The sequence below is a fragment of the Medicago truncatula genome, chromosome 2, assembly GCF_003473485.1.
Source record: "Medicago truncatula cultivar Jemalong A17 chromosome 2, MtrunA17r5.0-ANR, whole genome shotgun sequence".
In the NCBI taxonomy this organism is placed as follows: Eukaryota; Viridiplantae; Streptophyta; class Magnoliopsida; order Fabales; family Fabaceae; genus Medicago; species Medicago truncatula.
Window position 1 is genome coordinate 49,058,092 of NC_053043.1, and position 27,991 is coordinate 49,086,082.

At 31.6% G+C, this 27,991-nt stretch overlaps 2 protein-coding genes, 1 non-coding gene and 1 pseudogene across 3 annotated transcripts; 2 read left to right on the plus strand and 2 right to left on the minus strand.

Moving 5' to 3' along the window:
• Positions 1-1,608, plus strand: LOC11433434 (polygalacturonase-like; annotated as a pseudogene).
• A 9,033-nt stretch (positions 1,609-10,641) lies between these two features.
• On the minus strand, positions 10,642-11,424 carry LOC11421488 (NDR1/HIN1-like protein 6). The gene has a single exon (XM_003597555.3). The coding sequence runs from the start codon at positions 11,422-11,424 to the stop codon at positions 10,642-10,644; it is 783 nt and encodes a 260-aa protein (XP_003597603.1).
• A 5,111-nt stretch (positions 11,425-16,535) lies between these two features.
• Positions 16,536-22,548, minus strand: LOC11432941 (protein HOTHEAD). The gene is made up of 6 exons (XM_003597556.4): positions 22,376-22,548; positions 21,490-21,874; positions 18,610-18,920; positions 17,984-18,369; positions 17,088-17,656; positions 16,536-16,885 (listed from the first exon to the last, which is right to left on the minus strand). The coding sequence occupies exons 1-6, from the start codon at positions 22,452-22,454 to the stop codon at positions 16,831-16,833; spliced, it is 1,785 nt and encodes a 594-aa protein (XP_003597604.1). The 5' UTR covers positions 22,455-22,548; the 3' UTR covers positions 16,536-16,830.
• A 2,777-nt stretch (positions 22,549-25,325) lies between these two features.
• Positions 25,326-25,398, plus strand: TRNAA-UGC (transfer RNA alanine (anticodon UGC)). The gene has a single exon. It is a non-coding gene; the product is annotated as a tRNA-Ala (tRNA).
• The last annotated feature ends 2,593 nt before the right edge of the window (positions 25,399-27,991 follow it).

Consider the following 27,991-nt stretch of genomic DNA (forward strand, 5'->3'; position numbering starts at 1 on the left):
ATGGCTTCATCTTCTAGGTCTCAAAGTGTAGTTTTGGATGTCACCAAGCATGCTACAATATCTGTGGGAGAAATAACCGAGGTGATGAGAGTATACACTAAAATTAAAAAACTTAAACATGATTTTATTTATTTTTACATTATCTTGTAACACAACAATTGTTTTTCGAATTTTGGTTATTCTCTCATTTCCTTTCACTTCATAAGATTGTGTGTTTCATTTCTTAGGCTCTAATTGCTACTTGGAAAGAAGCATGTGCATCAACAAGTTCAAGTAAAATTTTGATTCCCAAGGGAACATACAAGTTAAAACAAGTTAATCTTAGAGGTCCATGCAATGCTCCAATTGAGATTCAAGTTGATGGAACAATTGAAGCACCTGCTGATCTCACCCAACTTGATGGCAAATATCAATGGATAATATTTGGGTATTTTGATTTCTTCACCTTATCGGGTGTTGGAACTTTTGATGGTTTAGGTGAAGTTGCTTGGAAACAAAATGGTTGTGGAAAAAACAAGAATTGCAACATGCTTTCCATGGTAATTAAATGACATATATGTCTATTTGTATATTTTTATAATATTTCTTTCGATGAAACAATAATTGGTCATATTTTACCTTTATCACAGTCGAACTTCAAATTATCATTCCCATTACTGTTACAATGATAGAGTTGAGAAAATAAATACGGTGTTTCTCAGAAGTAAAGTATTAACTAATCAAGTTTCTTCAACACTTTTATGCAGAATTTCGGTTTCTATTTCCTCAATAATTCAATTATCAAAGGAATAACTTCAAAGGATAGCAAATATTTTCATGTCAATGTTTTTGGATGCAAGAATTTGACATTTATGGACTTCTCTGCCACTGCTCCAGCAACAAGCCCAAACAGTCTAACACCGATGGAATTCACATCGGAAAATCAACATAACGAGTTCCTACATTAGCACCGGCGATGATTGTATCTCAATAGGGGATGGTAGCAAGCAAATAACTATCTTAAATGTGACTTGTGGACCGGGACATGGAATTAGTGTCGGAAGTCTTGGAAAGTATTCAAATGAAGAGCCTCTAGAATATATAACTGTTAGAAATTGTACACTAAGAAACACAGATAATGGTTTGAGGATTAAGACTTGGCCAACCACTCCAATCACTTATGATCTTGTGTCAAACCTTCATTTTGAGAATATTATAATGGACAATGTTAGCAATCCAGTGATCATAATTGATCAAGAGTAATGCTCATGGAATCAATGCAGTAAGAAGGTATATATTAGTATTCAAAACAACTTCCACTTATCTAAATTTAAATCATTTTACCTTTTTGGGACATGCATATCAACCAATTCTTCCCTTTTTGACATATTGTTTTATTTCATTATTACAATCTTCTTTGAAAATAAAGATAAGTAAGGTGACCTTCAAGGATATTACGGGCACTTCTGCCACACAAAATGGTGTAGTTCTTATTTGTAGCAGTGGGGTACCGTGTGAGGAAGTGGTGCTTAGTAACATAGATTCACATTCAATGGAGTTGGTGTCAATGCTACATGTGCCAACGTTGAACCAAATTTTTTGGGCAATGCACCTAAATGTGAAGCTTAGAAAACCAGGATTCGATCTTTTTTGTTTCTACTCAATTGTGTGTTTGTTATGTACATACTAGATATATAATACTCAATTGTGTGGTTGTTCGATTTTGATATAAAAATGTATATATAATATGAATTGTAAATTGTTTATGCCTTATATCTGAGTGCATTCAAACGTACTCTTTTGCAAGTTGCACCTTCTTCCCAATCTCATTAGGCATCTCCTCCTACACCCCCATTAGATAGCATCCAATGGATTTTAATGCACACATTATAGATATGGTAAAGAGTATTGCTATTTGTGGCGAGAGATATTTTCTCGAATGATTCACGAAATAACCCTCAACCAATTAAATCTTGGGAATGGCCGGAATAAACGCGGACAGTGGGGTTCAAATTTTTAACATTTCAAAAGCGTTGTTGGAATCAAAGTTCATGATACAGTTGTAAACTGGGTTATTCGTGATGTTCAACATTACCGTATTGTAAAAGAGTAGTGCTATTTACGGCTAGAGATATCTTCCCGATTTATTCCCATAGATTAAGTGAAATATATGATTCAAATAACAGAAATGTTAACCAGTGCTCTAATTAAGGCCTTTAAATAGTAAATTATCATAAAAATATGTGTAATCAATGCACTGGAAATCGAAATATTTGAGTTTTTAATAAAATAATGTTTTCTTTTAAAATCCTTAAAAAGTGCCTCCAGAAACACTCGTTAAGGAGACCCTTCAAATAATACACTAGATGATTTTTGAGTCGATGTATGAATCATTGTGAAGTAGTTAATGGCTAAACCAACTTACTTCACTGTATAGAGACAAAAAACAATATTCAATTATTTTAAAAGGAGATTCTCGTACTACATTTATATGATTTCTTTCAATTATTTTTGAAAAACTACAAATACATGATTAATGATGACTAACATCATGCAACACTTGTGTGTGTTATTATAATTAAATAGTTTTGAAAAGTTGATATTTTTATTAAGCTAGAAATTCTATTATGGAAAAAGAAAAAAGTGTGGGGACGGACATCTAACCCAATACAAAGAAAAAAAAGACAAGAAACCTTAGAGAAAACTTTTAAAAAAAAAAAAAAAAACTTCAATTTTTTGAAGAAAAAAAAAACTTCATATCACATAAAGATTTCATTCCTATTTTTTCAAGTATAATCCTTCTATGTCATTGGGTGGCATTTAGGATGCACATGAGTAAGATTTGTGCACCATGAGAAAGTTAATATCAACCATTAAATTAAATAGGTGCATTGGTTTTATTATGGTCTATCCACACTGTATTGTTTTTCACTTTATCTTCAACTTAGTTTCAACAACCTCCATGAGAGGCCCACCATCAACACCTATCACTTTAATCTTCTTCAATCAATGGATAGAGTGAAGGATGTGGCTCAAGCCATAACCACCGCTCAAACCCATTTTTCCTTCTTCATTATTTTTCCGAAGTGTACAGTGTAAAATTGGAGAACAAATCCAAAATCGCAACCCCAGTTGTTAATTACAGTTTGTCTGATTATGGTTCAAATACAAATATGAATTTGAAAGACTTGGTATTTAATTGATTGAAGGTTTGAAGGATTTGTTTTTCTTTCTTTTATTTTCTTAAGATGGGGGATTATGACAGCAAAAAAGAGGAAGAAAGCCGTGGAGAGAGGGAGTGAGAAGAGGGGTAATGCATACTGAGATGTGCATCGAATAGCCATGACACCTACTTGATTTCCTGGTAAATGGGTAGGAAGGTCCAGTGAAGTGGTGATGACAAGGAGGGAGATAGGTTGTAGAGGTGTAGGTAGTTACATTTGATATTGAGACTTTATGATAAAATTATGGTCTGTAGTTTAACATAATTTTGAATTGGAGAAGTTATGAATAGTTTTTGTGAAATTGTTATAAGTGTTACAAAGTATTGAGAGTTTTTTTTTTTTTTTTGGGTTGTTTGCATGTTGAGAGGTTGAAGATAATGGGAAAAAAATATAGTATGGAGAGACCATGATAAGATCTTAAATCTAATGGTCGAAAGCTATTTTTGTATGGTGGGAAACTCTTTCCCATTCCCACCCTAAATGCCACCATGTCAGGTTTGTATTACTCTAAGGCTTTGTTTGGAAGTTTGCAAGGGAAAGGAAAGAAAAGCATTTGGGGGGCAAAAATATAAGGGAAAACTGTAAAATCTTACTTTTTTTTTTTTTTTGAAGTATTTTTTAAAAAGTGATAAATTAATGTTTATGATTAATATATTTTTAATTTTAAGAATAGTATAACAACATATATTAAATTTGAAGAATTTATATAAACTCTCACAAACCCTTCAAAACTCTGATCCAATATAATTTTTTAGTTTTTCAAATAAACAGGGTTTTATATTTTGAAAAAAAAATAAACCCTAAAGTCCTTGCTCCCAATGCCTTCTATTTCTTCCACCTACTTCCTTTTTTTTTCCCAAATTCTTCCCTCTCTTCCACTCCAGGTGGCATTTAACATGGGAAGGATGATTCCTTTCCCACCATGGGAAAGATGAATTATGACCTTTGGGTGCTGTTTAGCCTGGGACAATAAAGTTATTTCCCACTAGACTATTCGCCCGTGCTGCCGCACGGATCATACGAATTGTAGATGTAACAGGCAAAAGTGTAGATAATATGTCAATTATAAATTAAATTTTAGATTACATCAACATTACTTTTACAAAATACATCATATACTTTTATATATTGGACAAATTACGGAAAACTTCTTTAAACACAACATTAGACGTAGTATAAATGCACATGCCGTCTTCATCTAGTAGCAAAATTTTCAGGCCATCCCTTGAAGTAACTATTGATATTGCTACATAAAGTTGTTCATTCAAGAACATTGGTTGTGAAAGATATATACCAGCTTATTTGAGCAACTATCCTTGACTTCTGTTAATCTGTCATACAACCACCTTCGCATTAATTATCTAAACAAAAAATGCATTGGAAACACACTTGAAAACGTGATTAAAACAAAAAATGCATTGGAAACACTTGAAAATGTGATTAAAGAGGAGAATAGTCAGTAATGTTACTCTCCTATTTAATAGGCTGTTACTCTCCTATTTAATAGGCAGACAGCTATATTTATTCCAACTCCCCATCTGAAGGTATCTGTCATCTCATCTGTCATTGGAAGTACGGTAGTTTCAAGAAGAGCATTGGAAATTCAATAGTGTATACATAAGGACTTTGGTAACCGTTAATGGAATAGCATAATCAATGTTTATTGTCCTCTGACTACATTTTTTAAATGTAATAATAGTAGTAATTGCATACTCATACGTCCAATGCATTGGTAAATGGCCCTTAAAAATTATTCACTAACCAAATGCGGCTGCTATATATTCTCAGATAAGTTCTAAGGTTGGACAGTTGATATGGAGATTTTAACAAAAAAAAATAAAATTTCATGTCTTATACCATGATGGAAAGGTTACCACTACTATTTTTATCCAATCTTGCTATTATGTTAATCAAAAAGTAAAACATCTGGATTGATTGAGTAGGTCATACATATCAAAGAAATGGATTTTGGCCTTCACGTTATTATACCATAAAGAGATATGAAATCAAATGAATTTTTTAGCATATCATTCGCCATTATAAGAGACATATTACTTTGAAAGCACACTTTCTTTTGAATTAAGCATGATGTCTACAATGTTCAAAACTGGGTTTCAACCTTCAAACAATGCTCATTAATACAAATGTTATAAACCATCCAAAACATGTTTCTGAACTCCTTAGATGTTAAGTGAGGAATATTCATATTAAAAAAAACTCAAAATTACACGCTAATTGCCAACAATAACAAATAGGTTTACAACAATAGGACAATCCACACAATGATGAAGTAATTTAAAACTTCAGGGTGATATAGAGAAAACGGTTGTCTCCAGCAATAAAATTCAGAATTAAATAGTGTATATAAAAAACATATGAATTTGTACGATAACTGTTATAATCAGCTTACACGTTCAACATCAAATTCAACAACATAAGTCTTGTAGTTCACCTTCAGATCATTTACAATCCTCTCCAGTTCAGACACAGGGTTAGGGAGTGGTAAGCCAGAAGATCTTGAGCTGTGTAGTGAGCCATTTTTTACAGCCTTACTTGAGAGATTTGTGATATGAATAAAGATGAGCCATAATGCAGTATATATACACAAAATTGATACGTAGAAATGCGGAAGCAGCATGGGTAGTGGTTGTGTATAGGGAAATATACATAATTAATTACAGCATATGGTCTTGTGCAGTTGGGGAATTGGAATAGTTTGGAGGGAAAAAATTTGAATTTGATCTTATGTCCCACAATAAGCTTAACTACACGTAGGTTAGCATTTAATGTGGTTAGGTGCAGCAAATGTTGTTTAGCGCCAAATAAGGTAGGTTTAGGGTTATGTAAATGTTGTTTGCAAATGTACCTTTGGATTAGATATAAAGATGATGGGAAAGTCTGCCACCGGTTGAGGCAAAAATAAATAAAAAATATGCCTTTCATTTTTTGATAGTTTTTACTGTCTTTCCCAGTGCATGTCTTCGATCCTTCGGATAATAGTGCAAGTTTCTGACACTCAATAAGCCTGCTCATTATACTGAAGTTATACTCTTTAATTCGAAACAATTCCAATAATTATTTGTTAACAAAAATAAAATAAAAATTCAAGATCAATTATATACTCCTATTATTACTCTTTAAATCAAAATAATTTCAATAATAATAATAAGGAGTGACTAGTTTTTCTGGTGGTGATAAGGAGTGATTAGCTAACAAAAAATAGTCGGTTTATTGTAAAAAAGAGAAAAAGAAAATATAGTCGATCCAAAATTAATTACGTACTCCCCTTTATCATTCTTAAAATCATAATAATTCTAATAATAAATAAGTACGTCTAAAAAAAGACTACACAACTTTTGTTGTGACAAAATTGATGTCTTTCTTTTAAAATTTGGTTCAACTACTGCAAAAAAAAAAACTTACATTTTGATTGATATTAATGTGAAAAAAATTGAAAATTATTTATCGTTGTTAAATGTTGTGAAATTTAATCTCTCCCTCTCCAACAAGCCAGCCTAAGTTTTTTCTTTTTAGGTTTCTCTAGCAGTTTCTTCGTTGAGGGGTGATTTTATGTTAATTCTTGACTTGAAATCACCCCTCTTCATCTTTTTTCTCTTTATTTCAATCTAAATAAGTGATTTTCACATAGATCTAGGTTTTTTTCTTTCGGCTCTTTTGAGTTGACTTTTTCTCTTTTCAAAAATATCCTTAAACAATTTTTTCTATAATAAGATTGTTGTTGGTGTCATTAAAAAAAAGAATTTAGATTATATTTTTTTTGTTATATTGTTGATGTCATTGAAATATATAATCATGGTAAATTTGGTTTGTTATAACTTGAAAGCAACAAATATTTATATTTTTAGTTTTTCCTTCATTTTTTTTTTAAAATTTTTAGTTTTAATGAAAATCAAAATTTCATAAAAAAAAAACAACGTAATTTTCAAACATTAGCGCAATAAAAAGAATGGAATGTGCCCGTCTTTTTTGTTAGTGATGAAAAAAAAAAAGCATTTGCGAACACATTTTAAGAACCATAAGTGTATGTATTTTTGAAATATGTATATTAAATACGTTGAAAATTTAAACGTTTGACTTTTTTAATGAATACGAAATGTTTAATTTAAAATATTTAAAAAGAGATCAAAAGAAAACTATCATTAGTGAGACCAAAAAATAGTTATATAATATGGTCCTTAGAACATGAATAAGGTATATTGCTAACAATTTTCTCCTTGAGCCTATATCACGATACTGCTTAATTTAAAATTTAACCTAATAATTTTGTCAATTTTATTTTACCTGATAACGTTTTTAAAATTGATTAATTCATTTTCCAATTCAATTTAATGTGGCAACATTATAATAAATAGAAACATGTAACCAATTTTTTTTCCAGAAACACAGGGTCAATCTAGTCCGAAAAATTTGGATTAGAAACCAACAAACCCAAAACAAATTGCTAAGACCCGTGATTTAATATAAAAAAGGTAAAATTATATTTTTAATCTCTTAACTTAATTTCAGATAACATTTTGGACCTTTATCTTTTTTTCATTTCAATTTGGTCCTTTTTGTCCATTTTCATATGAATTTTTAAGCTTAAAATTCATGATTTTATTTTCTTATGGTCTTTCAGTCTTCAAATCTATGATCCTCTTCTATGTTTGCATAAGAATATTAGATTTGAAGCTTGAAAATGTATATGAAAATGACCAAATTGAAATGAAAAAAAGATAAATGACCAAACTGTTACCTGAAATTAAATTAAGGGACTAAAAGTGTAATTTTGCCTTATAAAAAACCAATAAATCAAACAAATGCTAAATTGTTATTTAATCATTTGGTGGGGTTGTTTTTTTTGTTATGCAATAACCACCAAAAAGTTGCAACAATTACCAAATAAAAAAACCATTAAATCTATGGTTGTAGTTAAACTTTCTCATCAAGGAAAACAACTTCCCTTTCCCATACTAAACTTGACCCGCTGGATCAACATTGATATGAAACGATCTTGAAGAAATTTTATACAGCTATCCCCCACCGTGAAATGGTTAATGGCTAGCATTAGGTAGACGAAACACACTAATTGAAGTCCGTTGAACGTACCAACAAAAATGCACTGAAATTGAAATTTATGCAGTGGATATACATGGATCGAGAATTTCAAGACAAAAAGCCACTTGCCACAAGTAGCGCATTTCCATGAGATAGCCATTTCATCATTGGCGGCACATAGACCCCATACCTCACCAATTTCTTAAGTCAAAAATTTTGGTTGATGTTTGAATTAAGGATCATACTAACACTTACTCCCTCCATCTTATATTAGATGATCTAGTTGACTCCGACACACGTATCAATGTATATGTTTTATTTTTGATATTTTCTATTCTTTACTAATAAAAATTATGAAAATTTAATATTTTAAAAATATTCAACGAGACGAATCCAACAACATCTTACATTATATTATTTATCGTTGTGAATTAGTAAAAAATATGGTCAAAATCATATTATTTATCGTTGTGAATTAGTAAAAAATATTGTCAAAGTATGTTAAATCAATAATATACATTGTCAAATAGGTCATCTATCGAGGGACGGGGAGAGTATCAAATAATATTTATTAAAAAATAATATTTTTTAATTTTTTATAAATAAATTGACATAATTTTCGATAAATGATTTTACTTTTGATAGACTAACATGTATTCGTCAATTAATAGTGTGATTTACAAGAGTCATTTTGACAAAGACAGTAATTTGAAGCTTTAAAGAATGGGTTAGGTAAATTTGTGTCCTTCGAGCAAATATTAAGCATTAATGTTATTTCATTAATGGTGATAATTTATTGAAAAAGAATTAATATTAGTCGTTATAAGGATATTTATCTATATTATAAGGACACAAGTTAACAAAGAGTTATGTCGTCATTATCATTTTCGTTAGTTCAAACATACATTTACTATCAGCTCCAGCTCAAAATCATTTTCACCTCACTCGTAAAAGGAGTAGGAATGACCAAAACTCGTACTAAAAAACTATGTCCAAGAAGATAAATCGATCATATCCTCCAAACCGAAGGAAGAAGGACGAGGTTGACCTAACCACAAATCTCTAACATCCAGCACCTTACTATTTCCCCTTAACACACTTATCGCTAGTTTTAATCTTAAAATGTGGATGAGAAATATTCAACCTTAAGGTCAATTGATTGAAGCTTGTTATAGTATGTTGAGCGAGGCTTGTTTTACCGTTAAAAAATTATTGAGCAACCCATCCAACAAATTTTGTTTTAATTAATTAAAAAAGCTGCAAATGGTGGTTGCCTTTTTATTTTTAAGGCTTAAGTGCAGTTTTACCCTCTATTTTGATTGAATTTGGATTTTGCCCTCCTATCTTAAAACTCGGAATTTTATCCCCCTATTTTGATTGATTCTAGATTTTGACTATCGCATTTTAAAACTCGGAATTTTACCCCTCTGTTTTATGTTTTTATGGATTTTGCCCCCTCCCCTGTCTTATCCACATAATTAATTATTTATATTAATTTGTTTAATGAAAAAATAAAAATAAAACCAGAAAAATACTAAAATAATGAATAAAAAACTAGAAAAAAATGCATAAAATTAGTATGATTTCTAAAAAAAAAAAAAAAAAAAAAATAACCATAAAAATAGTAAATATTTAGAGGTGAAAACTAGTTTTTTCATGTATTTTTAATTAAATTTTTCTTGTATTTTCATTGATTTTCTATTTTGTTGGTTTTTATTTTTCCTTTATCTTGTTTTTTTTTTTTTTTTACTGAATTAATATTTTATAATCGTTTCTTTATTTTTCTATTATTTTTTGGTTCTTTATTTTAAAATAGGGGGCAAAATCCTGAAAAACGTAAAACAGAGGAGATAAAATTCCGAATTTTAAAATAAGGGAGGCAAAATTCTAAGTTTTAAAATAGGGGGCAAAATCCAAATTCAATCAAAATAGAGGTGAAAGTGCATTTAAACCTATTTTTAATATCTTCAATGACAGAGAGATAGATGCCATCAGTTTTTTATGTTGACAAAGAGATGCCTTCAGTTTAGAGCTTATAACATTGAAATAGCCAATTTAACATTATTTAGCACCACAAATTAAAATAGACTAAATAAATTGGAAAAAATATTTCTAGCCAAAAAAAATAGACTATAGCATACAACTGTCCTCCACTGAAACTCCAGTAGTCATTGTCGACATTTACACGCAATTATGTAATAATTATGAATATGAACAAATTTCCAAAAAAAAAAAAAAATTATACCAAAATATATAAATTAAAAACAAAAAAGACCAAAAGCAAGAAACAAAATATTAAAAAAAAAAATATCACAAAACACACCTCTATGATTCTGTCATGTGTTCTTCCCACATGGACTTGTTTACTTCATCAATTAAATTAAACGGTCCATTTCCAGATCTTAAACCTAACATCAACATCACACTTAACGTTCGAAGTTGACGCCGTTACTGGTTTCTTACTACCGACGACAGGAACATGAACTCTAACACCGTCACATGTAACTCTTATTCCAACGTTAGGTGTTTTCATTTTTCCCATTTTAGCCTTCACTTTTGTATCCAACTTCACTTTCAACGCTAAACCGTTTTTGCTCTTCATGTTCTTCTTCAGCTCCGTGGAAGCTTCTGATTCTAATGCTAGACCAGTACTCGAAATGGAAGATTTTAGAAGAGTAGTGTTCTTCTTGCCATGTTTGAAAGATGGTATGGTTCCTTCACCGATGTTGATGTTGTTAGAGAGAATTGTGATGGTGGTTGGTTGGTAAACGAAGGTGATATGTTTGTTAGGGTTTTTTGCAGTGATGTTGACGTTGAACTTTGAGTTGAGGGTGGAGGAGGAGGTGAGGTTGAGGTAGGAAAGTTTGAGAGATGTGACGGTGAAGGAAGGACGGTGGGGACGGTAGATGAGGTAGAAAGCGGTGCCGGTTACGCCGAGGAGGAGGAGGAGGATGAGAAGTATGAGGAAAAACCAGAAGAAGAAGGTGCAGCAGCAACGGCGGCGGGTACGGCGGTGGTGAGGTTGAGGACGGTAGGTAGGGCGGGTGGCACCGTAGAGTTGAGCTTTTGTGGCTGGAAATGATGGGTTTGCGGCGGAGACACCGTTACCGTTTCCGTTGCCGTTGGTTATGGGTTTGGCGGCGGGATATACACGATCTGCCATGATGTTTTTTTTGTTTCGGGGGAAATAATGTTGTCGGTGAATGAAATAGAGGGAGTGTGTTTTTGGTTTTGAGGTTAACTAAAAGGTGGATTAAGAAGAAAGTACTAGTGGTAGTAGAATATAGGAAAGGAATTAATCACCAAAAGGAAAAAAAAGAATGGGAAAAGGAATTAAGTTTGAAGTCAAAAAAAGAAAGGGAAGGAATTAAAAAAGGAAAATGGGGTAGGAAATTGGAGAGAGAAAGATTGCAACATTCTAACTACTAGTTTTTAGCTGTATCCAGCACTTTACTCTCATGTTAAGCGCGTACATAATGCTCCTCACACTTAATTTCTCAATCTCATTATTCACAGATTAATTAAAGACTAAGATCAAGTCAATGTGATATGATTATTGTTCGGTTTAGTAGGTAAAGATTCAATTATACTAACTATTTTATTGGTACCAAATCATTTAGAACTTTGTTGCATTTCATGTTCACAGATAAAATGATAGTTTATCGTACCAAATCATTTAGATATTTTGCTTCAACAAACAATTGTCTTTTAAACTCGTTATTCAAAAGGTTATGTATTATAACGATATTTTCGATCATCGTATGATCGAGCTTCGGATAAGTGAAAGATCAATAATAAAGGAGCAATATCATCTTCACAATCCTAACTCCAAGTCTTTCAAAAAAAAAAATCCTAACTCCAAGTTATAAGCAAATATTGATCAAAATAGTATTGTAATTATTTATTACCATGTTTGACATTGTTAACCTAGAATAATATTGAATACTTCCTCTGTTGTTATAATTATAAGTTTTTATTTTTTAGATTCATTCAATTAATTACGTATATGATCTATATTATGGATCATATACATCATTAATTGAATAAATCTAAAATGTCAAAATTGCTTATAATTGACAATGGAGGAAGTATTGTATATATACACTATACTTACTTCATCAATTAGAAAATTTCAAAATATTAAAGTTATGTATGATATAATAGCTGCCAGTTTGTCTCTAGTGATATATTCATCGTAATAAAAGTCTTCTTAATATTAGTAGTCAAACAACGCCCTTTGATTTTGTGAGCCAATTGGGCAAGAGTATATGGATAAAAAGTTGTTTGAGCACAAAATATTTCAAATGAATAGATAGACTCACATTTGAGAAGAGATTGTTCGTATATCAAATGTGATTAAAGTCTTAAATTGAATAAAAAATTACATGTTGAGAATCATATACATGAAATGGTCCTGCCTAATGTCTTAAGGTTTCTGATGAATGCGTGGTTTCCAAATCACTGATATAGTTGTTCTTAATTCAATGTGATGATCAAGAGATGAAAAAACATTCATTATCAAAGTACATGTACCCCACGAGAGTGTCATGGAAGGGCCTATGGGCATGCAAAATTAGAATTAGTCGGGATGTCACTTGCATCTAGTAATGGTCACAAATACGCATACTACCGGCGAGAATATCCGAATACAACGGTCAATGTTTTATTTTGTAGGCCACGATGCTTGCTAGTAGGATTATTAGCTCTTCATGTAAATTCCGATTGTAAATATCATTTTCGATAGACACATTTAATCAAATTTTTCATTTTCTCACAATTTACCTTTATCTTTTTCTCTTAACATTTTACTTATGCATTGATTAGTTTAGTAGCTCACAAAAATCCCAACATCCACACTTGATACTCTTTGAGGAGTTGATGAGCTCATAGCCAAAGAACGGAGTTTCTTCCTTAACATAGTCACATAAAGAAAAAGGGGTTACTATTTAACGGCATAATTAGATGTTAGCCCTCCGATTTCAAAAAGAAATAGTATGATAATTCAGAATTCGGCCATGAGAATTTAACGACATAATTAAGATGAAAAGAAAACAACATATCCTACTCACTGACTTGGCAATCGAGCACATAAAGTGGCTAGTTTCATGAGATTCAATGTTCGAAAATGCATCACCCTTGTGATTATTTGACAATAATTAAGGTGTTTTTGGCAGCTTTTACATACTACCTGTTTGTTACTGAAGTTTCTAACTAAATAAAAGACAAGACAAATGTATGATTAAGATTGTCCTCTGCTGCCTGCGAGAGAATATGAGTTGTATACTTGTATTAGTACAGCTAGATGATTGTAATCGATCTTACAGTACATGTGAATAACAACAACTTATGCGCTTTGACTTTTCTTAACGTTTGCAAACAAACAAAAAGAAGTAAAAACTCACTTTGACTTTTCTCTAGTGGTTGACAAACAACTAAATTTATCTGAAAAAACCAACAAATAAATTCTTGGGTGCGAGACTAATTAGCACCTCCGTTATTTTCTCATATTATGGGGTCAATTAAACATTTCGATTATGTCGTCAAATTCACATTTACATGCATATTTTTACTTCGCTTCAAGTAAGCCAAAATCAATTAAATCAAAATAATTTTTTTATAACCGCATAATTAAACACACACTATGTCATTGTCATATATGACTTTATTCTTCTTCTCCAACGTACTAGAAGAAAAGTTGTGCAAATGAATGCTATGTTCATTATGAAGCTTGTGCCGGTGAGTTCATCGAGTCAAATATTCTATTGATGCCGTCTTTGAGTGGTCATCATGAATTCATATCGGACCCCATGGTCTGTCATACTTGCTCAACTACCAAATTATTCGCTTTAACACCCAACACAAACAATGAAAAACAACATTAGATTTTTGAACATCTCTACAAAATAATTATGGTGTACGTGGACCGGTTTGGAATGTGTTTGTTCAAACTCAAAACCTAAATCATATAAGATACCCTGGTTTGGGTGAGGCAAAATAACCACTCGTTATACTATTGAGTGAATTTTGGCAAACGATTTTTCAACTTATTTTTCTATTTTTTTAATATTAAACGATTAAATGACAAGTACTCATGATTTTTCTTAAATATTACTCTATTTTTTAATTTCGTTAAAAATAATTGGTTAATTTATTTTTATTATAATTTTATGCATTATAGAATAATAAATTATAATATCAAATAATAAACTTCACTATAAAATAATTGCAATAAACTAAAGTTGTATGACGTAAAATTGCATTAGTATTACAATAACCAAAAAGTACAACATCTTGATTTGTAACTCTAACATGTTTTGATTTTCATTATATAGGGTACAATGTGTTTGTTTTGAAAATATAATTTGGTTTATTACTATAACCTTTAGTATTTTTCTTCTACCCTATGAAAATAAAGATAAAAAATATTGACATTATTGGGTAAGTGAATTTTTTAGATATAGGTCCGATTTATCCGAAACCCATTTATTTTTATGGGTTTTACATGTTTAAAAATCATATCCACCCAATTACATGGCTCAGCCTATTTTTTTTTTTAGTTTTTTTGAGTGTGTTTGACTAGATTTTTTAGGTTGATCCAACCCATGTGCACTCAAAAAATAACACTCATTTAACATCACTTATACTTTCTATCTCTCTTTTATCTCTATGTCAAATAAAACATTTTTCAATAATTCGTTTCTATGATCGGAATCATTTGAGCCCACCGTGTGTATATGTTTTCTTTCTACGTTTTTTTTTAAGTGTGTGTGTCACATGGTCTATTCAAATGTTTATGAACACCAAATGACTAATACTTCCTCCACAAATAATGAACTTAACTGTAACCATCGATGACCAGCTAATTATCATATATAGGAGTAGCATATTAATCATTCACACCGTCATAGTCAACAACAACTACTAATAACTTTATTCTAAAAAAAAACTAATTGCTAGTTGATTCCTCGTCTTTTAATTTATAAATACTTTTCAGGCCATATAAATTGATTGTATACCTACCATAGCTTACATTACATGTAGTTTGTCCCTTTTTTTAGGGAGCAATTAAATTAGTCCCTTTGTGAGCTCTTCTTCAACTTGAGCATCTTTTTCAAATTCACACAATTGCATGCTGCTTTATTTTATTTGAAAAACTTTATATAATTTAATTGGTTCCTCGCATCTCAAATCCTTGAAAGGGGTTATTTTAACGTTGGTGCTTCATTGCTTCGTACAATGATGAAGATCTTGCTTTGAACAGTGGTAATGCTCCATCCCCGTATAGATACGATGACTTGGTTGGCCAGAATTATCAGAACCATCGCCAATATTAATTTTTTTTCTTTATTTTTAAGTATGCTAAGAGATTAAGGGTAATCTTTAGATTAAAGATTCAATTGCCAAAAAATTAGGATCAAACACTCTAAAAAATTGGTAATAATGCAGTGAACGAGTTCAGTGTGTAACACCGGATTAATAGTTCAAGGTTAGAATCTAAGAAATACTCATCCCTCACACTTCCCTCATAGATTAATTTCCAAAGTGATCTAAAATAGAAATCAATAGTAGCATGCACTTCTTGAGAGTTGAGACCAATACTTGGTATTCTTACCGTTTTAATTACTTGCAACAATTTAGCATACTTGCTGAAATCAAGTTTTTGGCGTTCAATTCACTTTGATCTTATTTTGATCTTTAGTATAATTCCTTAAAGATTACATTTTTCCTAACAAAAAAAAAAATGTTTATGATAATTCAAGCAATAAGTAAGTAGTAAAAGACAAGAATCGATGTATAAAGCAAAAAATAAAATCAATTTGATAGCCCCTATAAATCTGAGTGACCATACAATCGGTGGTCGATACCATTAAGTAGCTTTAGTCCAATTTAGTGACCTGAAATACATATCAATATATAACGTGCAGTTTTAGAAATCGCTATCAAGTTTTTGCAGATTCAATAGTACCATAATATTGCTTCAATGTTAAAGATAGGATGTGTGTTTAAAGTGTATTTTAATTTATTTTTTTTATGTTTAACAGTGAACAATGTATAATAACAAAGATTGATCGTGTTCATTGACTTATTCTTATTCTTTTATCAATCTAATTCATCATATTATGAATCTCTATGGCTATCTCCCACATAAATATTTTTATACTCTTACAAGAGAAAGGCAAGACTAACACATCTACTACTATATGTCATGCACTTAATTACACATGTTAAAACTGGTTTTCACACGTACGGCATTTTTTTTCTTTCTTTCTAAGATGATAAAATGATACTAATAATTAAACAATAACCGTGAGGACTACAATAGAGACTATTACAAATAGATGGGTCAAAGTTTAAGCATGCACGTCCATGAAGAGTTACATTTTTTACTTCTAAAACCAAAACTTTCATCGTTGTTTAATAATCACTCTTCACTCACAATTAACAAAAAAACAAGATGCACTAACTTAACTCAAGCTAATAATACTCTAGTCTTCTAGCAACACTTTCTTTGTTTTTTTCATTTTTCTTGAGAAGATCCTCAACTATCACACTACATACATACTTGTCTTCAAACACCAGCAAGTTTTCCCAACCTGTCTCTTAAAATCTTCACTCCCATGTACCTGTGACAAACATAAATATATTATTAGGACGTTAAAAGTAAGCATTATTATTTATTTATATTCTTAACTAATGACATAAACACTTACATATATGTGTTTGAAAGGGCTTATCAAAATATATTATAACATGTTTATAAACTGTTTTCAGCTTATTTCGTTAAACTGTTCATGAAACGGAGTTATCAGTAAGCCCTATACATACCTGCCCATCATCATGACAGTAGCTTGAGGATTTGTTCCCGGCGATTCGGTAAATGTTGATCCATCTATGACACGAAGTCTGTTAACACCAAGAACCTTATGATCCGAATCGATAACCTTCCCTACATGGCATCCACCATGATAGTGCCAAATAGTGATCACAGTGTCTCTACAAAACTGTTCTAGTGATTCTGTATCATTGACATGCTTTGGTATAAGGTTGATATTAGCCTTCACAGTGTTGTTAAGAAGTTGTTCTGTAGTTTGTTTTTCACACAAAGTGAGATTTGTGAAGTGCTGTGACTGGACAACTTTTGTTGCTAACCGGATTCCTTCGACACAGCGATGAAGATCGTAAGGGTGACTGAAGTAGTTGAAGGTAACAGCAGGGTTGTCATCCACATTTGTGTTGATCAATTTGAGATCACCTGTTGACCATGGATTAGCAACTTTTGATAAGATGAATCCTCCCTTAAATGCTTCAATTGGAATGTCTTTTTTGTTCTTCACAAAAGCTTTAATGGATTCTGCTGATCTTTGTTTAGGTGGGATTGTTGAGAGCTGCCCAATCTGGTTTATCATGAAATGAAAAATTACTTCTATGCATATTACTTGTTAGTTTCTATTTTACTATTCAATGCTCGTATAGACGTTGCACGCCTTGTTGATTGTGCTCGGTAAATGGTTAATGACTTCCAGCATCGTGGTTAATTGTGTTCGGTAAATGGTTAATGAGTTGCGACATCTTGTAATATTCATTAATTAACCATATATATACTAAACTTGATTAGCCGCATATTTGAACTATGTTAACCATCTAATTTGTTGTCGAAATTTAATGACAAATTTGTGTGTCAAAATAACAAAACTCAAATTAGGTGATGAGTGAAGACATACCTCAGCTGATAGCAAACCATGGTGGCAATGAATGCTATCATTGGTCTGTCCAAATCCACAGCTAGCTTCAATATACACACCCTTATTGGTAATACCAACTGTTTCTATCAATGATTGTTTAACTGATTTCTTAAGAGGAACAAAAATTGTGTTCATTGGATTATCAGCCATACCCTTCCCAACAAATCTGTTGTCAAGTACCACAGGGATTTTCAAGTTCTCAAGTTCTGCTTTTGGGCCAATTCCACTGAGTAATAGCATTTGAGGAGTTCCAATTGCCCCACTAGACACAATCACTTCACTCTCCCTATCATTTCCTAGTATTGCCTTATGCTGTTTCCCATTTTCATCCTTGAAAATCACCCCCATTGCTTTTGGTCTTTTTCCTGCACCAATATTTAGCATTACTCATTTTCAGTCATCATGTGATTGTAAACCATTTTTAAATGTATGAACTGCTTAATTTTCAACTAAGTACAATTTATAAGGCGGTTTTGTAGAGTTGAGTTAGACCACCTAAGTCATGCTTTAGATGTCTATTCTAAGACGTGAATGGACCGATTTCTTTTTTTTAGGATTGAGTTATTTTTAATCCAAATTCAAAGATATGTTATATATGTGTCTACCTGTTGTATCAAATACAATTTTTTGGACAGTGGCATAGATCAAGACAGTGAGTTTGTTAGGATTTCCAGAAGAAAGCAATTCAGCAGCAGTGTGGCGGCGACCAAATCTGTCAAAAATGGTTCCACCAACTTTGGTTCCATACTTGTGTTCATAGGTGAATCCATTAAAAGGAGACACACCAGCATCTAGAAGACCGTCCCTAAATGCTCTCTGCCAATGTGAAAATGTTGGACGATGAACAATCTGCTTCTCAACCCAAGGATATGACTTATTTACTAGCTTTGTATCCCACCCCATCTTCTGTATAAATCTGCATTATATATGGAAAACAAATGTTATGGAAAAAAAAAAGTATATAATAAATGAGTTATATTCATTGATTTAAAAAAAAAGAGTTATATTCATGCTTTGCACATATGAATTTCTCATATGACCTATCTTTCGTGACAAGGAGTGTCAATAGTACACTTAATAGACATATCATCACCATTCATGACTTATACTAATGAGCATTCACATAATGGTTGATTTGAGAAAATATAATAAAGTACATCAAGGCTAAATTAAAGTGTTCATATTAAATTAAGAGTATCTTACAAAGTTGGGGATCATTTTAGTTGTCGACATTACACGTAACAGATATGTCATCACCATCAACGACATTTAGTACGTAAGATCCATTATAGTGGTTTGCTCAATAAGATTTACATCAATGTTTAATTATATGTTAGGTTTTTTTTAGGGTGGTTATATATTTTGGTTGATTGTCACATAGTGAACAAATTTTAAGAAATAATATTATTATCTGTCAAAAAAAAATGTTATTATGTAATAAAGTGATAAAATATGTTCTAGTTATGGGTAAAACACATTTGTTTTTCCTTTTTTTAATGAATAAAACACATTGCTTCTATAAACTCAATAACATATCACCTTTGTAAGCCCTAAGTTAAACAAATGTGTCCTACATGCGACACTTGCACCTAATTACTTCCACGACATAAATTGGGTAGGGTCACTAACATTTAATTGATTAAGTGAGAACTTTATAAAAATAGACGCAGTCATAAATAAAAGGTAAGGTATCGATATAAAATTTGACAGGGCCCCTGACAACAACTCCTTCACCTTAAGTATGTTTGAATGTATGTCCTTCACGAATCACATGAGTAACAATGTGCCATAAAAACTTGTTAGGTGTCTCCTATGGCCCCGTTTATGAGATTTTGATGGTTCAGGAAAAACATATAATTTGGATCATAACTAATAAATATATAAAAAAATTAAATTCTTAAAGTGTGAAAATAATTTCTTTGAATGTGATAGTTTTTAGGCTTAATTAATGATTTGGTCCCTTAGGTTATTTGTTGGTTGCATTTTGATCTCATAAGTGACTAACGTTACAATTTGGTCCCTTAAGTTAGTATATGTTAGCCAAATAAATCCTCACCGTCAGTCTTTTTCCAAAACGTTAAATAGACACACGTGAATTGTGACGTGACAACTTGCAATGTGTGTCCACCTTAGACATTGGTTTAACGGTTTTGACGGTGGGAATTTATTTAGTTGACGGAAGATGACTTGAAGGCACCAAATTGTAACGTTAATAACTTATGAGACTAAAATGTAACCAACAAATAACTTAAGGGACCACATCATTAATTAAGCCTAGTTTTTATTATGTTAGGAAATGTGATATTCAATTCCCTAATATATGTTTTTTCAATTAAAATGTAGGTGGTTTTAGCATAAAAAATACTTCAATTTTTAGGATCATAGATATAGATATCTAAAGGAGGGATGAAGTGGTTATCGATGCTTACATCAACATTTGATACAACAAAAACATCTTCATTGTCATTGATGGGATTGTAAACATTCAAATTTTTATTAGATTGTTCAACAAACTTGTCTATTTTTTCCTTTTGTGATTTTGTTGCTCATTTTTATCTTCCTTTTTTCACTACCATATACACGTTTTTGCAGCAACATTATACGATAAAATAACGAAACAAAGCAAATCAAATAATAGCACATGCATGAATTGTGCCAACTTTGTCTTTCTCTCGTGTGCCTTTCTATTTTGTTACATACACTGTTGTTGTTTTAAATAGGCAAGAACCAAGTCTTTAAGTATCTTTTTTACTATGGACCCCTAATTTTATATTTTTTATCCAAATTTTGGACTGATTTTTTGAAGTCTAGGACGGTCGCAATCTTCGCCCTGCCTTAGATACGGTATTGTCTGTCTCCAAACCCACCCACTATGTGCATTAAACTTAGTTTTACAAAATTAATTTTTGTAATATTTATAAATTTATTAGAGATAATCATATGCAAAATATCATCAAATATTAAATATAAACACATCTCTCAACCGAAATTAGAACATTGATTTATCATGGCGTAAGAATCTAACATTTTTTCTAAACCCAACCAAAAATAGAAACACTTTCAACAACAAAAGCCCAATGATAATATTAATGATACGAGAGAAAATCAATGTAGCAAAATGTCACAATAAGCAGAAAACAGAAAATGTCATAATAATAACTCTTTACGACAATATCTATTTGAGATTTTGAGTAAAATGATGTCCGCAAATAAGCACGCATAAGATTAAAAAATGTCAGTGCTCGATCCTTGATGGTTGAAAGGAGACACACACATTTATAATAAGACATGTTTTCAATTTAGATCAATTTTTTTTAAGTAGTTTATTGGCTAAAAATTCATCCCTTGAGTTAAATTTAGTGATGCAGTTAAAGAAAATTTCATATTTTTTCTTTCTAAATTTTAGTGACTAATTAAAATTTTTTAATAGTAAGAGTGATGGTATATATCATGATATCATCTACTAGTTTAAAGCTTAATTATACCTTGAACTTGCTCTAGTATAGAAGCCAGCATTAATGGAGCTACCACCACCCAAAACCCTTGCTCTTGCATTGAACACTCCATCTGTTGACAAGAAGAACTGTGAAGCTGAAGTTGGTGAAATATCTGCCAAAGTAATGTGAAAGTTGTCAAGAAATGACACATTGGGGTTTGTGAAAGGTACTCCTCCTCTTTCAAGCAACAAAACATTGAAGTTTTGTGAGAGGGTTGCAGCTAAAGGGCACCCTGCTGTTCCACCACCTACTATTATGTAGTCATAACCATCATTTGTGTTGGTGGTTGAAATTGATGGTGGAGATGAGAATGAACTTGCTTTTCTTATGAAAGGGTATTTATATCCATTGTTCAAGTTTTGTTTACCTAGGCCTGCAATCAAACATTGTAGTTAAATTTCAGTCTTATTGTAGTTAAATTTGTTTACCTAAACAAACAAAAATTAAGGAAATATATGTATGAGTTAAGAAGAGAAACTTCTTTCGAGTTTCAAAATCCACTAAAAAAGTTGTAAAATGATCATTAATGTCGCTGTTATTAATAATGAATTATCTTTAATTTCCATTTTTTTTTATTTTAAAAAGAGAAATAGTTTCCTTTTTTAGTTGACATACACATATCATCATATGGAAAATGACTCTATTTCTAAAACTAGCAAATTGATTTTCTGTCTTAGAGTTAATCATGATTCTTGTCTTTTTTATGTTGCTCTTGAAGTAAAGATTTGTGCCACAAATATTACATGTTCAAGTTCCAAAAGCTACTCCAAAGAACAAGGATCTCATACAGATACATTACACAGTCAAAAAAACCTTAATAATGTGAAACATAGATTAATAATACATCAAATATAGTTAGAGGGGGCAAAAAAACCTTGGCATAGAGGTAGAAAGTTGATGAGCCATATCATAAGGAGACAGAGCAGGAATTTGACAGCACCAAGAGTTGCCATTGGTGGGTATACAGTGACAGAAGAGCACTCACTCACTCACCGAAGAAGCTGATTTGCAACCTCTAAGTGGCTTCCTTTGGTTGGTCTTGTTTTGTGTGTGCACAACATATATAAATACCTAAAATATGTCTACATCGTAGTATGATCCTTAGGCAAATTAAGGTAATATAATAATGTATCATTATTATGAGAAATATGGGTCATTAGCTATTAGGACACCCAACTACCTCTATTCGTACCTTTTTTCATTCAAATAATATAAATATAGTTAATATGTGATTTTAATTTGTCAGTAATTTTTTTGAGTGGAATTAGTCTTTCAAATTTTAAAATTGTTATTCTGTAAGTTTATCTCCAATTTTTTATTGGCTTACTGAATGCTATAGAATGGATACTCTAACCCAATAAATGAAGCCAAAAATAAAGAAAGAGAAAAATGAGATACAAGAAATAGTCCACTAAGAAAATTCGAAAAAAATAATGCAAGATAACGATTTTTAGTTACGGATGAGTAAATGTTTTCAAATTATGTTAGATTTAGCAGTATTTTTTTAAAAGAAAAATTGAAGTGAATAGATGTTACCTCAACCTATGGTAAGAAAGACATTTGAAATCAAGAATGTTTGCAAAGATATTTATATTTATCTTCCTCCTAATTCACTAACGGAAATTTAGTAGTATCTTTTATGCATATATTTGTTCTGCTCATATATGTAGATTCTAATTGTTTAAAAAATGTCCCTAAAAAAAAAATTGTTTAAAATATGAATTTCTTTAAAAAAAATATATATATATATATATGGATATATGAATCTTGTAAGCATGTTAATACTTAAAATTCGACTTGAAATCCAAGAGCTATTGGATGAGAAGATAAATGATCTCTTCTTGTTTAATCAGATATTTTGAGTTTGAATTCAACCTTAAAAATGCATTCGTGTTAAAAAATTTGAAGGAGAGTTTTATCATCTATTACGACCATGCTCGGTTCAAGGGATTAGTCTTTAACTTTATAGTTGTAATCAGAGAATACTCAATTTACATAAAAAAAAATCAACTTAAAAGTGAATATTTTTATGTGGGAGAGTAAGTTTTTTTTTTAAGGAAGTTCCATATATCTATGTGTGCACACACACACATTTATACAAACTTACACGTTATTTTTGTGATTATTTATTTCGGTGTTGTTTGTTCTAATATATATTATTTATTTCAATTGAGATTGTTCATCCCTTTGAACAATGGTTGGATAAAAGGAAAACAATTAAGGTTCATGGGTGGGTTTGAATAGTTCATCTCTTTGAGTTAAAGGTTAAGAATTTGAGATTCACGTTTCAAGTTCTTGCAACAAGAACAAACTAACATAATAATCAGCATACTAGTATTTGTCATTAAAAAACGATTAATATTCATCAACTCACGGTGACAACTTATTGATAGTTACGGTTTATGTTTATCTGTTTTAATAGTACATCTCATGTTATATTTATTTTTGGAAAATACTAACAAGTATCATAAGTGCCCTAACATCACTTGATAAGAAATCCATAAAAAAAACCTTATCTTAAAAATGATGCGTTTAACACCTCTAAACTTTATAAGTTGACCCTTTTTACCTTGAATTTGTCACTTATTTACATTTTGGGTCTTGTCAGCGAGTGCCTCCGAGACACTCTTTAAGAATACTAAAAGAAGAAATTATTTCATAAAAAAAGTTAAATATTTCAATTCCCGATGCATTGATTACATAAATTTTCAAAAAAAAATTACTATTTAAAGGTCTTAAAGAGTGCCCCGGATGCACCGGTTAACATTTCCCTTTCATTTTTACCTTCTAAACAAATGTCATAAGGGCACTTGGTAGCATGACCCTTTATTTTTTTACCAACAATGTTGGCGAGGACAAAACAAAGAAAAATAATTTTACTGTGGAATAGAACTTCTTAGGTCTAAAATTTCAAAAACAGAGAAAAATAATTTCTTCAAGTAAGTTCAAAACCTTACATTAATTTAAAAGATTTTTCATGTAATTTTGCCTATTATATATGTTATTAGAGAAATTTGACCCAAAGCGAGCATCATAATCCTCTTATTATTTATGATAATGTTCGGTAAAACTGATCAACTAACTTAAATCGAAACCAACTTGAATTAACCCAGTGGTATTGATTTAGTATACATGAGAATCTATTCCCACTCAAAGTCTAAGGTTCGATTCTCAGAACTAATTTAGATGGGTTAATATTTTAACCAGCTTTTAAATTTATAGATTGTGCACATCCATTTCAGTAGCATCAAATCTACAAAGAGAAAAGGCTCCCAATGGATGCACACACTCTAGTGGTGGCTCTGTCACTTGATACACACAATCTAATGCTCTCTATCAACTCAAGGTCAAATTCAGTCCTTTCACACCCAGATAGATCCCTTCTTTTGTGGATACAATGCAACCACAAGCAGAAGTGAGTAATTGTTCATCACCGGTTCCCTGTTGCTTTCTTTAGCAGTAATAAATTGTCATAAACAACCACAGGCAGGGAAATTTAATTTGCCTTTCCGTTAGTTCTGAAATTTACACCAAAAATAAATAAAAATGAGTCAGAAGTACAGAACTCATAGCTGATGGGGTCTCACCACAAAAGAGTAAATATTGCTGGCTTAAACCTGGCAACTTAAATTCATGTACTACCATTTTTTTAGTATCACACAACGCTTCACTAGTGGGGTGTCTTATAGCTAGTGGCTGGAAATTTATTTATGTTGGGAGTAAAAAGAAATGACTCATTTAATAAAAGTGTACAACTACGAATATCACAATTTAGGTGTCACGTTTAATTTTTAAATTTAATATGATTAATTTGTAAATAATATGGGGATGTAGCTCAAATGGTAGAGCGCTTGCTTTGCATGCGAGAGGTACAGGGTTCGATACCCTGCATCTCCAAATTATTTTAATTTATATTACTTTTTGCTTTTAATACTCATTTTGACAGTAGAAATATATAACAACTGTTCTTTTTGAAAGTCTTCAAAATACACGATTTTCACGTTTTTTTCCCTCGATTTCCAATTCAATTTAGAAATTACACTACATTCTTTTATGACTTTATACAATTGCAAATGAAGACTACCATGAACTCGTGAAGAGCTAGTTCATCAAAATGAAGTAGAAGGAGGAGAGAAACACTAGCAACTGAAAGAACACAGTGACAACAACGGCTGAAGGAAATTTGTTATTTTTTATATGTTCTAGAGGAGGGAATGAGGTGGGCACTAATGGTTGAAACTATACCACTGATAAAGTCTTAATTCTGATGATAGTAAGAATGTTATGAAGAAATTGCTTATCACAAAGTTTTTAATTAAACTTGCTCAAGGGTGTTGATTCTATCATTCTAAGAAATATTGTAAAAAAAAAAAAAAACTTAAGGACAAAGAGCATTAAAAACAATGTGGAGGATCAATGTTTGAATTTTGTCTCTTACTTCCTCTGGCTCCAAAAGGTAAGGGCTCGTTCTCGTGGTCATCTTCGTCGAGTAACCTTGACTCCAGACAAACATCTAAATCCATCAAGTTTATTGAGCCGGTTTTCGGGTTTTCCATTTCTTCCCCCACTTTTTGATGGTCTTCGGAGTAGGGATGGCAATGGGTACCCAATGGATAGGGTACTATAGTATCCATCTCATACCCGTGTTTGTAAAAAAATGCATGTACCCGTACCCGTGCCCGTACCCTCGTGGGCAACAACTTTAGTGCCCTTCCCCATACCCTATAAGTGCCCATATCCGCATCCATTACCCGCACTTTAGCGATGGAAAGATAATAAAAATCATCACACTTGAAATAAAACTATGATCCAAATTTTTTAAATCAAACTTACGAAATAATATGAATCGTAATATTTAACCAAATAAAAAAACATCCAAATTATTCCTGGAAAGAAAAAAAAAATAGATACCTCACATCAGTTATACATTAAAAAGTTGTAGTTGCATGTTAAAATCATAATAAATTGTTACTAAAGTTTTTATTAATCTGTTTTAGGTTTAAGGTTAGACTTAAATAGTTAAATTTATTAATTAATTGTACGCCAAAAATAAATAAATTATTTATAATATTATATAAATACATATATGCGGGTTGCGGGGCTGGGTAGTACATTGCCCATACCTAGGGCTGGACAAGAATCCAAAACCCGACCGTAATCCGAAAAACCGAGTTGAAAAATGGATAAACGGTTGGGTTTGAACGGGTCGGCGGGTTATCGGGTGAACAATCACTGTTTTGTGTGAGTATAAATGGACGGTCTCGGATATCAAAAACCAATCCATTGAAATCCGAAACCCGACCGCTAGCAATGCCCATTGTATACATATCTGATTTTTTCAGAGACGTGACATGAAAACAGTGTCTTAAGACCCACACTTTGAAAAAAAGTAACAATATCTTCTTGAAAAGCGTATCAATAGTTCATTACAGCAGCAAGTAACCAACTTACTAATTATTCTTATTTTAATTTTTTGTATGATCTTGTAAAATGAAAATACTCATTCATTCTTGCCAATTGTTTATTAGTTCCTCAATTTTAAAATAAGTGTCACTTTAGCCAAAAATATTTATTTTAAAATAAATGTCACTTTACATTTTTAATACCACTTTAATTTTTTTCTTCTAATTTTACCTTCCCCAACTTTTTTCTCACACAATTTTCAATGCAACTTTAAGGTTATCATTTTTTTATAAAATAAGAGCAGTTAGTAAAAGTGTTACGTCTAATAATTATTTCATTGCATTCCTTAATATATGTGCAATTGGCTAAAACGACACTTATTTTAAAACGGAAGGAGTATTTTCTCTCACCTTCTCTAAAATTAATTTCTTTATGTAATTGTAAACTAAACCCTTTAAGATTGAGACCTTGCTTCTCCCTTCTTCTCTCTCAAGACAAACCACCCACGTCCCCACCTGCCTTTCCTTTCTTATATCTTTTATTATGATTCATGAGACTATGAGATTCACTTCCTCATACTATTGTAGTACCAATCACACTGTTTGAATTTATTTTCGATTTTGCATCTCTTTGTTATCTCTTCATATGTTGTGCAACAGCAATCTTCTCTCTTCATCTCTTTTTTACTCTCTGTCAATTTTTATTATCTTTTCTTCTGTGATGGATTTTTGGTTACAAATAATAATGAAGATAATGACTCAATGAAGTATCCGAAGTAACCCACCCAACATAACCGTCACCCGTCGAAACCGAAATCCGAAAAAAACCGAAGCTGCTAACGGACGAAAATGGGTCTGGAAAGCTCAACCGTGGGTTTGAACGGATTGGCATTTTCGGTCCGTCGCCGACCGAAACCGACCGTTTGTCCACCCCTACCCATACCCATATAAATTTGCGGGTAATTACCCATACCCAAGCCTGGACCCATGAAAGCAGGGTTTTACCCTACCCATAGCGGGTATTTTTTGCGAGTGCCCATAGGATCTGGGTCCAATTGTCATCTCTGCTTAGAGGGTCCTTCCATTGA

Coding starts and splice junctions, on each gene's coding strand:
- LOC11432941 (XM_003597556.4), bottom strand. CDS start 22,454: ATGGCAACTCTTGGTGCTGTCAAATTCCTGCTCTGTCTCCTTATGATA. Junction 18,370..18,609: donor AATTGTATTTGATACAACAG/GTAGACACATAT, acceptor ATATTGGTGCAG/GAAAAAGACCAAAAGCAATG. Junction 16,886..17,087: donor ACTGTCATGATGATGGGCAG/GTATGTATAGGG, acceptor TGTTTGTCACAG/GTACATGGGAGTGAAGATTT.
- LOC11421488 (XM_003597555.3), bottom strand. CDS start 11,424: ATGGCAGATCGTGTATATCCCGCCGCCAAACCCATAACCAACGGCAAC.